The sequence below is a fragment of the Papio anubis genome, chromosome 8, assembly GCF_008728515.1.
Source record: "Papio anubis isolate 15944 chromosome 8, Panubis1.0, whole genome shotgun sequence".
Classification (NCBI taxonomy): Eukaryota; Metazoa; Chordata; class Mammalia; order Primates; family Cercopithecidae; genus Papio; species Papio anubis.
In genome coordinates this window covers 85223858-85238719 of record NC_044983.1, presented here as the reverse complement: position 1 = coordinate 85238719, position 14862 = coordinate 85223858, and the positions used below count along the sequence as shown (strand labels likewise).

Here is a 14862-nt window from a genome sequence, read left to right as displayed (position 1 = left end):
ACACACACACACACACACACTCTCACACCGTACTGTCAGATATAAGGCTGGATATGTTTATAGGCAATATTAGTTAGACAGTCTAAAAATAAACTGAGTTCTCATTAGTAAAAAAAGCAATGCATTGTATTTTTCATTCAATACTTATATCCATTGTTCATCAGTATTGTATTTACAAATCAAAATTTGCTAAGGTAATGGGTTAATATTTTATCTTTCTTTCTTTCCAGAGCTATGAGGAAGGGTACATATCTCTGTTGTCCTCTCTTTGCCATTTCCAAATAGTAATTTCTTCTTTCTGTGAAAATTCTAGATCCTCTAAAGTTCATGCCATTGGGCAACACTTCTCTGCAAACTTCTGCTTTTCTCCTATGCTCATTGAAGATTTTGGCTTTTGGCTTACTGACTTATCCACGCTGTACTGATCAGTGCTCCACTGAATACTTGAGAGGAACCCTCTGCAAATCTCTGGGGCTCTTCCTCTGTGTACCTTTTCCCTTCCGGTGCGATGTCCTATGAAGTCTATCTGCCTTGGTCTACCCACACTGTCATCCCTGTCTCCTAGACCCTGAGTGTCAGCTGGGTTCCACCTCAGTTTCCTCTCCCCATGCTGCATCTAGAAACTCTCAAGGCAGGAAGCTGGGCAATCGGAAGGCTGACTTCATTTGTTTCCCGTCCATCAGAGATTGCTGTTCTTTGTTTCCTGATATTTAGTGTCTTAAAAACCACTCTTTCACATATTTTGTCTAGGTTTTTTGGTTGTTTCAGGCAGGAGGGCAAATTGGCCCCTGTTACTCCATCTTGACCAGAAGTGGGGTCACTAGTTTCTCTAGATTAACGGCCCAAACTAAACACTAAATACTACTTCTCAGCAATCCTATTTTGCTTCCCAAATACATCTACTGTTCTCATAGATAAGTGGTTCTTGAAGTGTGGCCTAGGGACCCCTGGGGGTGGGGGGGTGGTTCTGAGGGTTCATGAAGTCAAAACTATATTCAAAGTAACTAGTACTTATTTTCCCTGTTTACTGTCATCCCCAAACGAGTATATAGTGGATTTATCCAGAGGCCCATAAGTAAGGTGTGATAAGAACACTGCTTCAACAGACAATGGAACGTGTTCTTGTATATTCCTACATTTTAAAATTCCTTGGTTTTAATTTCTAATACAGTAAATGCTAATAGATATGACCCACATATACAAAAGCTCTTTGAGGTCCTCAATGATTTTGAAGAGTATTGAGATCTAAAAGTTTGGGAATTGCTGTCTTACATGATTATCTTGTACTGCTGGAGGAGACGCTTAAGTCCTTTTCTTCATGTTTCCAACAGGAAGATGACATTTCCAGTTCAATCCTCAGGAAGGAGAAGTATAGGAGGAATTCTTCCATCTTCTTTCTGCCCCTCAGACTTACCTCATTTGTTAATCTTGGAGAAAAACTCAGCATGCTTATCTAGTTCCTTTGCAGTTTTCTCCTTCTTTTAAAAGTCAGCTTGCCTAAAGAATGCATACATTTTCTGCTTCCCTATGTAGAAGCAGGGTGAGGCCTGTGGTGGGCTGGTAAAGCTATCAACTGTAGGGGTAAAATGCTACTAAGCCCATTTGGCTGCAGATCTAAAGGTACATTCTCCAATTAGCTTTATCAGTAATGAAACTGATATTTTGACCACCATCTGTCTTTCTTCCTCATCTTTTTCTTAATATATTCTGAACTTAGAAAGGGAAAGCAGGGGTAAGACCATTGTATTTTATCTTCCCCTTTTCAACCTCTTACATCCCATCCTCCATCTTTCCTTTGAGCTAGCTGATCATCTGCTCTCACACTACACTGAGAAAATAGAAGCCATGAGAGGGAATTCCTTCAGGGTCCTACAACCAGATCTACAAACTTCTTGTACTTGTATCCATCTCTCCAACCTCATTTCTCTTACAGTAGAAAAAAGTGTCCATATACTCATACAAATGTAAACAGTATCATTCACATATTCTATTACTGTTTCTTACCTTTCTCCAGGATTTTTTTTTTTTTTTTTTTTTTTTAAAGAAACAGCATTTTGCTTTGTCACCTAGGCTGGAGTGCAAGTGCAGTGGCACGATCATAGCTCACTGCAGCCTCAACATTTTGGGCTCAAGCAATCCTCCTGCCTCAGTCTCCCAAGTAGCTGGGATTACAGGCAATGCACCATGTCTAGCTAATTTTTTAATTTTTTTTAGTTGAGACAAGGTCTTGCTGTGCTGCCTAGGCTGGTCTCGAACTCCAGAACTCAAGTAATCCCTCTGCCTTGGTCTCCCAAAGTGCTGGGATTACAGGCATGGGCCACTGTGCCTGGCCATAGGAAAAAATTTTGACCCCATATCATCCTTTAGCTATCACCTCATTTTTTTCTGCTTCTGTTCAGAGCCAAGCATCTTGCTGGAATTGTCCATATTTGGCTTCACTTCTTTCTTTTTTTTTAAAATGTACATCAGTCTTCTGTTTTCATATCTCTATTAAAACTCCATTTGTTTGGATTACTGGTGATGACAATGTTGGAAAATCCTGCTTGTCTCATTTGGCCTCCTGGCAGATTAGACATGTCTGACTATACCCCTCCTTGACTTCCAAGACACAAAGACTATACTCTCTACTGTCCTCTCTTCCTCAGTCTCTTTTGCTTCTTCCTCTTCTCCATTTCTAAGTGCTGGAATGCCTCAGAGCTCTACTATGGGTCCCTCTTTGCTATCTACATTACCTTCTTAGATGAACCAGTCCAGACTACCAATATGTTAGTGATGTTCAATTTTATATTAGGATCCTGGACTCTTCCTGGAACAACAGATTCATGTATTGTTGTAGTAGTAGCAACAGTAATTATGACTGTTTCTACTTGCTGGCTGTTATAAACAATGCTCCTATCACTAATCACATACAAGTCTCTGTGGGAACACATGTTTTCATTTATCTTGGGTTACCTGTTAGTGGATTGCTTGGTTGTATGGTAAATTTATCTTTCATTTTTAAGAAACTGCCAAACTGTTTTCCAAAGAGGCAGTATCATTTTATATTCCCACTAACAATGTATAAGGATTTTGGTTTTGCCACATCACTGTCAACACTTGTTATTTTCTGTCTTTAATTATAGCTATTTTTGTGGGTATAAAGTGGTAACTCATTGCAGTTTTAATTTGCATTTCCAAATGACTAATAATATTAAGCATCATTTTATGTGCTTTTTAGCTATTTGTATATCTCCCGTGGTGAAATTCAGATCTTTTACTCATTTTAAAATAGGGCTATCTGTCCTATTATTGACTTGTCAGGGTTTTTTATATATTCCAGAATCAAGCCCTTTAGCAGATACATGTTATGCAAATATGTTCTCCCAGTCTGTGGTTCTGCTTTTTTTTTCCTTTTTGGAAATGAGGTCTTGCTATGTTGCCCAGGTTGGAGTGCAGTAGCTTTTCACAGGCACGATCACAGTGCACTATTATGATACATCCTCAAACTCCTGGGCTCAAGTGATCCTCCTGCCTCAGCCTCCTAAGTAACTGGGACTAAAGTCGTGGACACTAAACGCCTGGCTGTCTCTTTTCTCAATAGGACCTTTTGAAGTGTAAAAGTTTCCAATGTTTTCAAAGTCTGATTATAAATTTTTTAATGAATCCTATTTATTTTTGATGTCATATTTAAAGATTCTGCCTAACCCTAGGTCATGAAGATTTTCTCCTACATTTACATTTGGATGTCTGATCCATTCTACCTCTGAAATACTATCTTAATTCTGTAACTCTTCTATCTTCAGAATTTCCACCTCAATTAGAAAATTCCTGAAAGTTTCTTTCCTAGCCTCTTTGCTTCTACTTTTGCCTTTCTCCAATCAACTTTCCACAGAGCAGTAAGAATTTCACCTATACTTCTTATCAGATCATGTCACTTCCCTGCAAAACATACTTTAATGGCTTTCCATTCCACTTGGAATAAAAATCTAACCTTTTAATGATGGCCAATAGCCTCTCTCTTACCTCTCCAATATCATCTAATTCCTCTCCTTGCCTACTATATTCTAGCTACACAGGCCTTCTCACTGTTTCTTGAGAATATAAAACTTTTTCTCTTCTAGGCCCAGAGCCTTTATGCTTGCTGTTTTGTTTGGCTGAATACTTTTTCTTCAGCATTTGAATGACTGGCTCTTTTTCAAGCTTCAAATCTCAGCTCAAATGCTCGCTCCTAGAAAAAGGCCTTTGTTTCCCTCCCTTGATTAGTCTATTACCTTGCTTATTTCCTAATAAGACTGTCACAATCTGTGTCTTGCTTATTTATTTGTTTTCACTCTGCCTTCTCAACTAGAATGTGAACTAGCTACAGAAAGTTTGTCTTCTTTACTACTCTGTTCCCAGGGCTTACTCCAGTATATACACAGCGCATGGTAGGGGTTCAAGACATATTTGTTAAATATATGAAGGAAATTGTTACTCCTATCACACAATTTCTCTTTTTTGTTAGGAATTCTCAGTTCTGCTCTAGAAGGAGCTACTGATATATAAATGCTATGATAAGTCGGAAAATAATTTAAACAACTTCTAGCTAGTCATCTAATTTGCACCATTTTTCAAGGAATATTTTATTCACAGTATATTAACTAATTCTGTAATTCAAAGAGTCCATGTTAAAACTATATACTCACTTAAGAAAGATGGTCTTTCATCTGGATTTTGTGCCCATCCACTTTCTATTAGAGAGATCATATGTGCTCGGTGAGGTATATCATATGGCAAAGTTTCTTCATTAATAACAGGTCGATGTCCTTGTGACACACTATACATTATCTGCAAAGGATTGGTGACATCTGTCAAAACAAATAGATTGCATTCATTAGAAATATATTACGATTCAGCATATTACTTACATCTAAAACTAACTAAAAGAAAATAAGTGAATATTAAAATTTTAGGAATAATGTCTTACCCCCCTTTCTGTAAAAGGAATATATATATCCCAAACCATTGCCAGACTTGTCTATTCCTATGGAAGGAGTTTATATCCTCACCTCATTAATTCTGGGCTTGGCCATATGATTGGATTTGGTAAACAGAATATTTGTAAAGCAGAGCTGAGCAAAACCTAGCCGAACTAAGAAGGGCTACAGCAACTAATATTTAATGTGAATGAGAAATAAATGTTTATTTCATAAGCTATGGAGATTCCAAGGTTGTTTTTTGTTACACAACAAGCTGACCTACACAAACCTCAGAATAAAGAAATAAACAATATTTTCAGGGAATAAAAAGGACAGATTAGTCTTCAATATTTGCTAGTCTTTATAGAGGGAGTAGTAATTAAATTATCATATAAATAATTTTACAGCTAGACTAGAACTTGGAAATAGTAATTTAAAATTCTTACTATGCAAGTGACAAAAATGAGGACTGAAGAGATTTTGTGACTTGATCACAGAGTTAATTACTGTCAGAACAAGAATTAAAATCTGGGTTTTTCTGATCCTTAATCCAGTACATTTTCCAGTATATAGCAGACTCACAACTGGATCCTTAACCCAGTATATTTTGCAGTATGTGATGCATTCACAATTGATAAATTGTCGTTTTAGTGTGCTTTCCACAAAATGAATAAGCAGATTTAAAATAACATGATTTTTAGATAGTTCTGAGAGTGACCTACTAACATGATGTTATTGAGCATAAAAAAGTCAAAACATACTTACCTTCAAAAGGCTGTTTTCTGGATAACACTTCCCATGTGATAACTGCATAGCTGTTTAACATAAGAACATACATGTTATATATTTTAAATGAACTCTATCTAATAAACTAAAATAGCACTACTTTTAAAAGCTGACTGTGAAGATACCATTTTTGAAAGTGATAAGGCAGCAAAGAATTACTGTATACAATGAAGATGACAAATGCTCATCTAGTTTTGAAAGAAAATCAATTTTAAGTTAAAAAATTAGGAAATTACTATAATAAAAGCTTAACGTTACATGCAAGATTAACTTTTTGTGGATGATTTAATACTAGGATTAATTCTTGAACACTCAGATAAGCTATGCCCTTTAATTAAATGATATTACTTTTCACAAAGAACAAACAGCAAGAAAAAAATTGTCTCATGGAGCTCTATTCTACTGCCTTTTTTCTGCTCTCAGCACTATCTTCTTTGGTAGTAGAAATATCCTGCCTACAGTTTAACTTCAGATGTCAATTACAGGGTTAAGCTGCATAGAGTTTATAATTAGAATAAATGGTTAAATAGGATATAAGAATTTTGCCACACCCCAACATTAACCATGCATTCAAAATGGACACATAGAATTTATTACTACCAACACCTTTTGTTACAAGGAGAGCGAGGAGTACAGAGGGAATTCCTACCCAAATAAAGGAATAATATTTCCTCATATTTCCCCGACAGAGAATATTGAAATTGAACATAAAGAGAAAATTCACAAAATGAATGACTGGTAGACTTAAATTGGCCCATTTTTATAGAATCAAACCAGTTTTCAAGAATTGTTGAGGAGAACATGATCTTTACCTTAGGAAGCTATAAATACATTTCCCCTCCCCTCAGTACGTCATTCGAAATAAATTAAAAATATCAGAAAACAAAATATAAAAGGGCAATTTTTTATATTTATACAATGTGAATGTAAAAGACACTATATGAATTGTTTTAGTGCAGCCACTAAAATGGATTGGCTGGCTTTGGATTTAATGAGAAATAACAAAAATTAAAATGCTTTTGAAGAAAAGGAATATGCAATTTAATTAAATATATAGTTTTCTGGTAGAGATATGGCATTTGTTCCTAAAATGATTCATTAACAGGTTATTTATTAAAGATGGCAAAAAGCCATTTAAAGGACTATAAAATGTGTTCACAGCAAATTTAGAGAGTGTGCTTTTGCATTCATTAGTATATTAAAAGAGATAAGAGTAACTTACACATGAGGTGAATGTCCCCATCTCTTAAACCTATGTAAATAATCATCTTCCTTTTATTCTGGTTAAATAACCAGTGTCAAGAGCAATGTGTTATGCTTATTACTGCATTATGAGACTATAAGTAATATGCATCGGAAATATGAAAATACGATCAAATCCATTGATTTGTTGTATAAAAAATTCACACATATACAAATATTAGGGATTCTTTAAATAGAAACATCCCCAGTATGATTAAGAGTTGGTCTATTTATCTAAAAAGATGTATAGATATCAAAAGCTGAAAGGTTGAACAGGTTGAGAAACTTAAAGCTAAAATGTTAGGAACTACTGTTTCCCTCTGCATTTCCAAGTCACATATGATAAAAATCCTTAACTATTATATTATAAATTGATAGGATAAGAAAAGATGCTTTAAAATTTCTTAAAGGATGTAAAAGTTTCTTAAAGCAAATCATTAAATTTCTTTACTTTGAAAAATATTAATCACCATGGCCTCAAGTTTATTTTCACCACAATTATGAGAGAAGAATAAAAATCACAGTTTAAAATGTAGCTTCAAAATTCTGGTTGGCTAATTTTGTGTCTGAGACAAGGTTAACTCTGAGAAAAAGCAATCCTTATTATACCTATATATATCATGCTTGATACTGGCCCTTGATTTTTGTCCAGGTTCATAGTTTTCAGGTGGCATATAGATAATTGTCCCTCCTTCTGGTGCAGATTTGCTGCTTCGTGATTGTGAGAGGGACATCATGCGCCATTTTGATAAACCAAAATCTGCAATCTGTAAGGGAAAAGAGCAAATAATTGAATTAAGAAATTTCCTTTTTAAAAAGTCCAAAAGTCAACTATCTTTGTGTATATTCACTGTATTTAGATATCAAACCAGAGAAAATGTAATATATTTTAATATTTTATTTCTATATATTCCACCAACTTTTTACAAAATTAAATTCCATAGTGCTGAGCCAAATAACTCTAGAAGCAATACATACTGACTTAAAAGTTTAATATAACATTACAAATTTCAAAAGAGAAACTAATTTTTGAAAATTAAAGAGAGACATTTTTTGTCTGTTACTCTCAATGAGTGTGTACCTTGCACACCTTGTCATGACATATAGCTTGGTACCATGTGCTTTCCACATCTCACAGAGCTGCCAATTCTACTCACATCTCATGCAATTGTCACTGGTCATTGTTTACAATTCTGGTTTATACAGTTGTATTCATAATGCCCTAAAGGTAGCATTCTTAAATTACGAAATAAGCAAAATCTCAAAATTGTAAAGATAATTATTATACAATTTTATGCTGATCACTAAATGAAGTATTTCATAGAAATAGTATAATTGCATATAAAGCATATTTATGTCCAATACAATAGGTGTCTAAAGAATTATCAGTGACAATATTCTGTGCCTTTGATACGTCCTGTACAGTTTTGCTTCAATTGTAAATCTTGTGCACATATTATACAGTATCTTATAACTAAATATTTAAAAGCTTCCTTATTTTTTACTTTATTTTTTAAAAATGTAAAACAAAATGTAAGAACAGAAATAATATTTAATTGACAAGGGAGTATGGGAAATCCTTAAAGACATTTAAATTCCTTAGAACATTTTACTGCATACTTTAGAATTCAGCAGAGTGAAATGGGCTCCACGCAGCACATCATTTGTTTCCATTGTTTACTTCCTATATTTTTTACTGATTTTAACAAAATACATAATTTTATTAGCATTTAGATGAATTTGAGACAAAAAAAAATTATGGCCTCAATCCCCAAAAAGGAGGGGTAGAATAAATGAATCTTCCATTCATTTGCTACAATAAAAGAGTAAATTTAAGAAAAAAAATAAAAATAATCAAGATTTAAAAAACTGAATTCACAGAAAAGGACCAAGTATACGCTATTGATGGATGAAAAAGAAAGTAGAGGTCATTATTACTTTGCTTTTGTTTTCTCTATCAAGAATAGTTTCTAGTCTGAGATGAAGAAAATGAAGTCTAAGGAAGTTGAAAAGTTATACAACTATATATTTCAAATTATTCAGATAATTTGCAAATACCTCCTCAGTGCTATTAGTGTCCTTTGTGGGACAAAATGGAGAGGTATTATAGGATATCAGAAAAGTGAATGCCAGTCTGATTTTTTAAAAAGGGGAAAAAATGTTGACTTTGCAAATCAACATTTGCAACCTATAGAAATATATGGAGTATTCTAAAGTATGCAACCTAGGAACCTAAGAATAAGTCTGACATATTTGTAGGAGCCTATCCTTAAACTCTGGTGTTTCAATCCTCCAACACTGCATGAAGTCTCTCTTTTTTAAGGGCCTTAATCTCATTTATAAAGGAGAAGCCCTAACAGCTTAATCACCTCTTAAAGGTCCCATCTGTTAATAGTATCACATTGCCAACATCTGAAGTTTAGAGGGGACACATTCAAATCACAGCATTCTGCCTGTGGCCCCCCTAAAATTCATGTCCTTCTTATATACAAAATACATTCGTTCCAGCCCAATAGCCCCCAAAAGTCTCAATTTGTTCTAGTATCAACTTCAAAGCCTAAGTCCAAAGTCTCTTCTAAACATCATATGGGTGAGATTCAAGGTGAAATTCATCCTGAGGCAAATTCCTTTCTAGCTGTGAGCCTGTGAAATCAAGTAAGTTATGTGCTTACAAAATAAAATGGTAGGGCAAGCATAGAATAGCTGTTCCCATTCCAGAAGGAAGAAACAGGAAAGAAAAAGGGAGTAACAGGTCCCAAGTCAGTCTAAAACACAACAGACCAAACAACACTGAATCTTAAGGCTTGAGGATAATCTTCTTTGACTCCATGTACTACCGTCTGGACACACTGGGGTGAGGTTGAACCCCAAGGCCTTGGGCAGCCCTGCCCCTGTGGCTTTGCTAGATATAGTCCACGCTTCATTTCTTACATATTCAAGTCACATGCTTTGGTTTTCCCAGGCTGGTGCTGCACACCAGTGGCTCTACAGGTCTGAGGTTCTAGGGGTAGCCCTGTTACCATAGCTCCACTAAGCACTGCCTTATAGTGGGCACTCTGTGAAGGATCCACCCTGAAGCAGATCTCTGCCTGGGCCCTGAGCTTTTCTGAGGCACTCTTTAAAATCTAGGTGGAGAAAGCCATGCCTCCACAGCTTTTGCACTTTGCATGCCTACAGAATTAGCACCACATGGTTGTCACCAAGGCATACTGCCCTCTGGAGCAGTGACATGAGCCACATCTGGATCTATGTGAACCACAACTGGAATAACCAAGGAACACACACTCTGGCCAGCCTTGAATATCTCTGAAATGCGTCTGGGGTCATTCTCCCATTGTCTTGATGAATAGCACCTATCTTCCCTCTATCCATGCTAATTTCTTTATCAACCAGTTACTTTGCCACACTCTTGTTTTTCTTTCCTAAAAAGAATTTTTTATTCTTTACATGGTCAGTCTGAGAATTTTCCAAATCTTTACATTCTAATTCCCATTTGATTATAAATTTCACCTTTAAGTCATTTCTACTTCTTGCATTTTACTATAAGCAGTTAACAGATGCCACCCAGCATTCTGAACACTTTGTTGCTTAGAAATTTCTTCTGCCAAATATCTTAGTTCAATGTTAAGTGCTGTCTTCCACAAAGTCCCAGGACACAGACATCGTTCAGGTAAGTTCTTAGCCACTTTACCACAAGGATGACCTGTCTTCCAGTTTCTAATACCATGTTCTTCCTTTCCATCTGAGCCTGTTTGTCAGAATAGTCTTTACTGTCCATATGTCCAGCAAGATTCTCTTCATGACCACTCAAGTAATCTCTAAAAGAATGAAGGTTTCTCTACAGCCCTTCTCTTCACTTCAAAGCCCTCAATAGAATTGCCCTTAATGCTCCCTTCATGGCAATCTAGGCTTTCTCTGGCATCCATTTCAAAAATGATTTCAGCCTATATGTCATTATGCAGTTCCAAAGCTACCTCCACATTTTTAGATGGCTGTTGTAGAAACTCCTTACTTTTATTGTACCAATTTCTGTCTTAGTCCTTTTGTGCTGCTATAACAGAATACCACAGACTGGGTGATTTATAAAGAAGATAAATTTGTTCTCACAGTTCTGGAGGCTGGGAGATTCAAGATCCAGCCACTGACATTTGGTCTGGTGGTCACCTGCTTGTGGCCTCCTCAAATGGCAGAAGGCAGAAAGGCAAGCTACCTGAAAGCTGCATGAAGCATGTTTTTTTTTTTTTTTGGTTCTTAATCTCATTCAGGAGGGATGGAAAAGCCCTCCCTCATGGCCTAATTACCCCTTAAAGGCCTTACCTCTTCACTATCACATTGGCAACGTATGAATTTTGGAGGGGGGCACATTCAAACCATAGCACCTGGCTTAAAAATTTCAAAAAGTTTACAAAAAGGGGTATTTTATAAGTATATAGAAAATGAAAGGGCCAGCAAAAATTCTCAAAAAACAAATTATATCAGAACAGTAGTCAATTTCTGATCTTGGGTAATACAGCCCAAGTGCTTGATCTTGGGTAATACAGCCCAAGTGCTTGGCACAATGCCCAGCACATAGTAGTTGCTTCATAAACATTCATTAAGTAAAGGAATAACCAATTTGGTTTCTTTTTTTTTTTTTTGAGATGGAGTCTCGCTCTGTTGCCTAGGCTGGAGTGCAGTGGCATGATATCTGCTTACTGCAAGCTCCACCTCCCGGGTTCATGCTATTCTCCTGCCTCAGCCTCCTGAGTAGCTGGGACTACAGGCACCCGCCACCATGCCCGACTAATTCTTTTTGTATGTTTTAGTAGAGATGGGGTTTCACCGTGTTAGCCAGGATAGTCTCGATCTCCTGACCTCGTGATCCGCCCACCTCGGCCCCCAAAGTACTGGGACTACAGGCATGAGCCACCGCTCCTGGCCTGGTTTCCTTTCTTGACAGTAGTAATACTGTCAAAGAGTAAATGTATAAATGGTTTGTATATTATAAAATATTTTAATGCACTTAAACATATTAGACTTCCAAGTTGGTAGGCCTATCTGGTAAATACACCGACTGGGCTCAGTGGCTCAAGGCTGCAATCCCAGCACTTTGGGAGGCCAAGACGGGTGGATCACGAGGTCAGGAGATTGAGACCATCTGGGCTAACACTGTGAAACCCTGTCTCTACTGAAAAAATACAAAAAACTACCCAGGCGTGGTGGTGGGCGCCTGTAGTCCCAGCTACTCGAGAGGCTGAGGCAGGAGAATGGCATAAACCTGGGAGGCGGAGCTGGCAGTGAACTGAGATCCGGCCACTGCACTCCAGCCTGGGCGACAGAGCGAGACTCTGTATCAAAAAAAACAAAAAAAACAAAAAAAACTAAACACACCCTTACCATATGACCCAGCATTTGTATTCTTGGGCATTTATCACAGAGTAATGAAAACTTATGTTCACTCATAAACCTGTATAGATTTGTTCACAGCAGCTCTGTAAATAATTACCCCAAACTGGAAAGAACCAAAATATTCCTGAATGGTTAACTGTGGTACATTTATACTGTGGAATACTATTTATCAATAAAAAACAACTATTGTTACAAGCACAACTTAGATGGATCTCAAGAGCATTATGTGATGTGAACAGATCCAATCTCAAAATATCACATACTATATGATTCCACTTATATAGCATTTTCAAAATGACAAAATTAAAGAGATGGAAAGCAGATTAGTGGTTGTTAGAGGTACAGATTGTGGTAGAGAGGAAGTGGGTGAGGTAGCATGAGTGGTATCTTTGTGGTGATGTTATGAGAAGTGCTGTACCTTGATTGTTGTGGTTACACAAATCTATACACGTGATAAAGTAATGATACTATGTACACGCACTGTACTAATGTCAAATTCCTGGTCTTAAAATTATACTATAATTATGTGTGACATAACAATGTGGGAAACCAGGTGACGGATACATGAAACCTCTTTATTACCTTTGCATCTTCCTATAAACATATAATAATTTTAAAATAAAAAATAAAACAAAAAAGGTGATCTTGACAATTCAATGAAGAAACATAATGGCTTTGTATTTTATATCGTAATTCTATCTCTGTCTAGGAATAGCTTCCTAACTGCAGTAGTAAGAAGGAGAATAGAAGATAGAAATTAAGGGCTACGGAAATTACTATTCGTTGGTCTCTAACTCTAAGGAGAGATATGAAACAGTCTAGGTCGAAGAAATAACTAAAAAGTATTTTTAAAACTATAAGGACAAGGAAACAGATAAACTTTTTAAAAAAGTAATTACCTTAACATGAAATTCATTGTCTAATAGGATATTCTGAGTCTTCAAGTCATGATGAAGTAAAGGAGGAGTCATATTGTGCAGGTAATTTACACCAAGGGCAATTTCATGCAGAATGCGAAATCTCAATGGCCAAGCAACATCAGGATATTCAGTTTTCTTCATATATATGTGAAAAGAAACAAAATAAAATTAGTCCAAATTTCACTACGTTTCACACTTAGAAGTTAAATATTCCATGAGGAAATACAGTATAAACTAAGGTTAAAACATATGCACATTTTTATAAAATAGCGTCAATTTGATATGGTTTAACATTTATGTGTCTTACTTTCCTCACTTTCTAGAGAAAGTTATGATAACTTCATAGCACGAATACTTCCTTTTAGTTTATATTGGTCATGCAACTACATGGTTTTGGGTCTTTCTTCAACTGACACAGATCTCAGTTATTTTGTGTCTATACATAGCCAAAAGTCATACACTTACACCCACATCCACCTCTCCATTCTATGTCTTAATCAAGTAATTTGAGCGCACACAAATACACAAATACACACAAAATTACACACAATTTATTTCTAGTAAATACCAAGCCATTCATTCAAAATTTTTATTTTAATTTTATTAATATAAAATCAGACTTTATTATAATCACTGCATCAGTTATAAATTATGACCATATTTATTGACTAAGCACTAATTTATCATACATTTAATCATATAATTAATCTGTCTGCATTCCAGCTTATAAAATTAGCCTTTTGATTTGTTTTTGTGGAAGGGGACAATCATTTTTGTTTCTAAAACTATACAGTATAGACACATTTAAAACATAATGTTTTATTTTTCATAGTACTCAACATCCATCTGAGCTTTCTTAAAATAAATGTTTTCTGAACACAAAAGTTAATGTAGCTTCCCAGGAGAATGAACATACTTCGGAAGACCAGGCAATTTGGGAAGATCAACAATGAATCACCAGGCACCATGCCACATTTTTCTAAATGCTATGAAAAAGACTGCTTCTACTGAAAGTACAAAACTGATCTTGAGAAGTTTTTCTGCAAATGCGTCAGCTTATAGTTCAGTGATCAATCTGGCAGGGGGAGTGGTTCAAAATATTTTAGACTATTTATGATACATCTTGAGTTTTTTCAATGAATTTTGTAAGGTTGGGGGAGGGCACGTCAAGATAAATCCCACCCTAAATAATGCAATACAGGAAACCAAATGAAACACAAAAGACTAATGTGGAACATTACTTTCTCTGGTACACACAGAGCCCTGTCCCCTAGAGAAACTGAATCTTTTAATCTATAAAAAAGGTAACTTTTTCTGAAAATTACACAGTTTAAAGCAGTTACCAGGCCTCTCTGCAGCATAATGTAATATGGAGGCTTGTGATCATGGAGACAAGGGAGAGAAGTGCTCACTCTATATTTTATGATTTTTTTTCCAGGAGTTAGCAGTCCCCTGGAGGAGGCTGTAGAATGTCCAGTGAGCTGCAAATTTGGGTGCCAGAGTATCTGCTGGGGTGTGGGAAGAAAATGTTAGATTTCTACTTATATTCATTTCTCAACAAAAATAAACGAGAAATTATGATTTATTAA

The 14862-nt window shown here is 35.9% G+C and overlaps 1 protein-coding gene and 1 long non-coding RNA gene across 8 annotated transcripts in view; one reads left to right on the top strand and one right to left on the bottom strand.

The window, feature by feature from the left end:
• RIPK2 (receptor interacting serine/threonine kinase 2) overlaps window positions 1-14862 on the bottom strand; it is a 35292-nt gene that overhangs the window by 13484 nt on the left and 6946 nt on the right. For 3 of the 4 annotated variants that reach the window (XM_031669966.1, XM_031669967.1, XM_031669969.1), the window contains 5 exons: window positions 14617-14781; window positions 13253-13408; window positions 7575-7732; window positions 5703-5752; window positions 4665-4826 (listed from right to left, as the gene is read on the bottom strand). In XM_031669966.1, coding sequence (XP_031525826.1) covers window positions 4665-4826; window positions 5703-5752; window positions 7575-7732; window positions 13253-13408; window positions 14617-14781 — 691 coding nt within the window. The remainder of the gene's footprint in view (window positions 1-4664; window positions 4827-5702; window positions 5753-7574; window positions 7733-13252; window positions 13409-14616; window positions 14782-14862) is intronic. The other variant, XM_031669968.1, reaches the window with a different exon arrangement.
• The window catches only part of LOC110744041, a 27675-nt gene extending 12813 nt beyond the window's left edge, over window positions 1-14862 (top strand). For 3 of the 4 annotated variants that reach the window (XR_002524103.1, XR_002524105.2, XR_002524102.2), the window contains 2 exons: window positions 13280-13333; window positions 14712-14862. This is a non-coding gene — a long non-coding RNA (uncharacterized LOC110744041). The remainder of the gene's footprint in view (window positions 1-13279; window positions 13334-14711) is intronic. The other variant, XR_002524106.2, reaches the window with a different exon arrangement.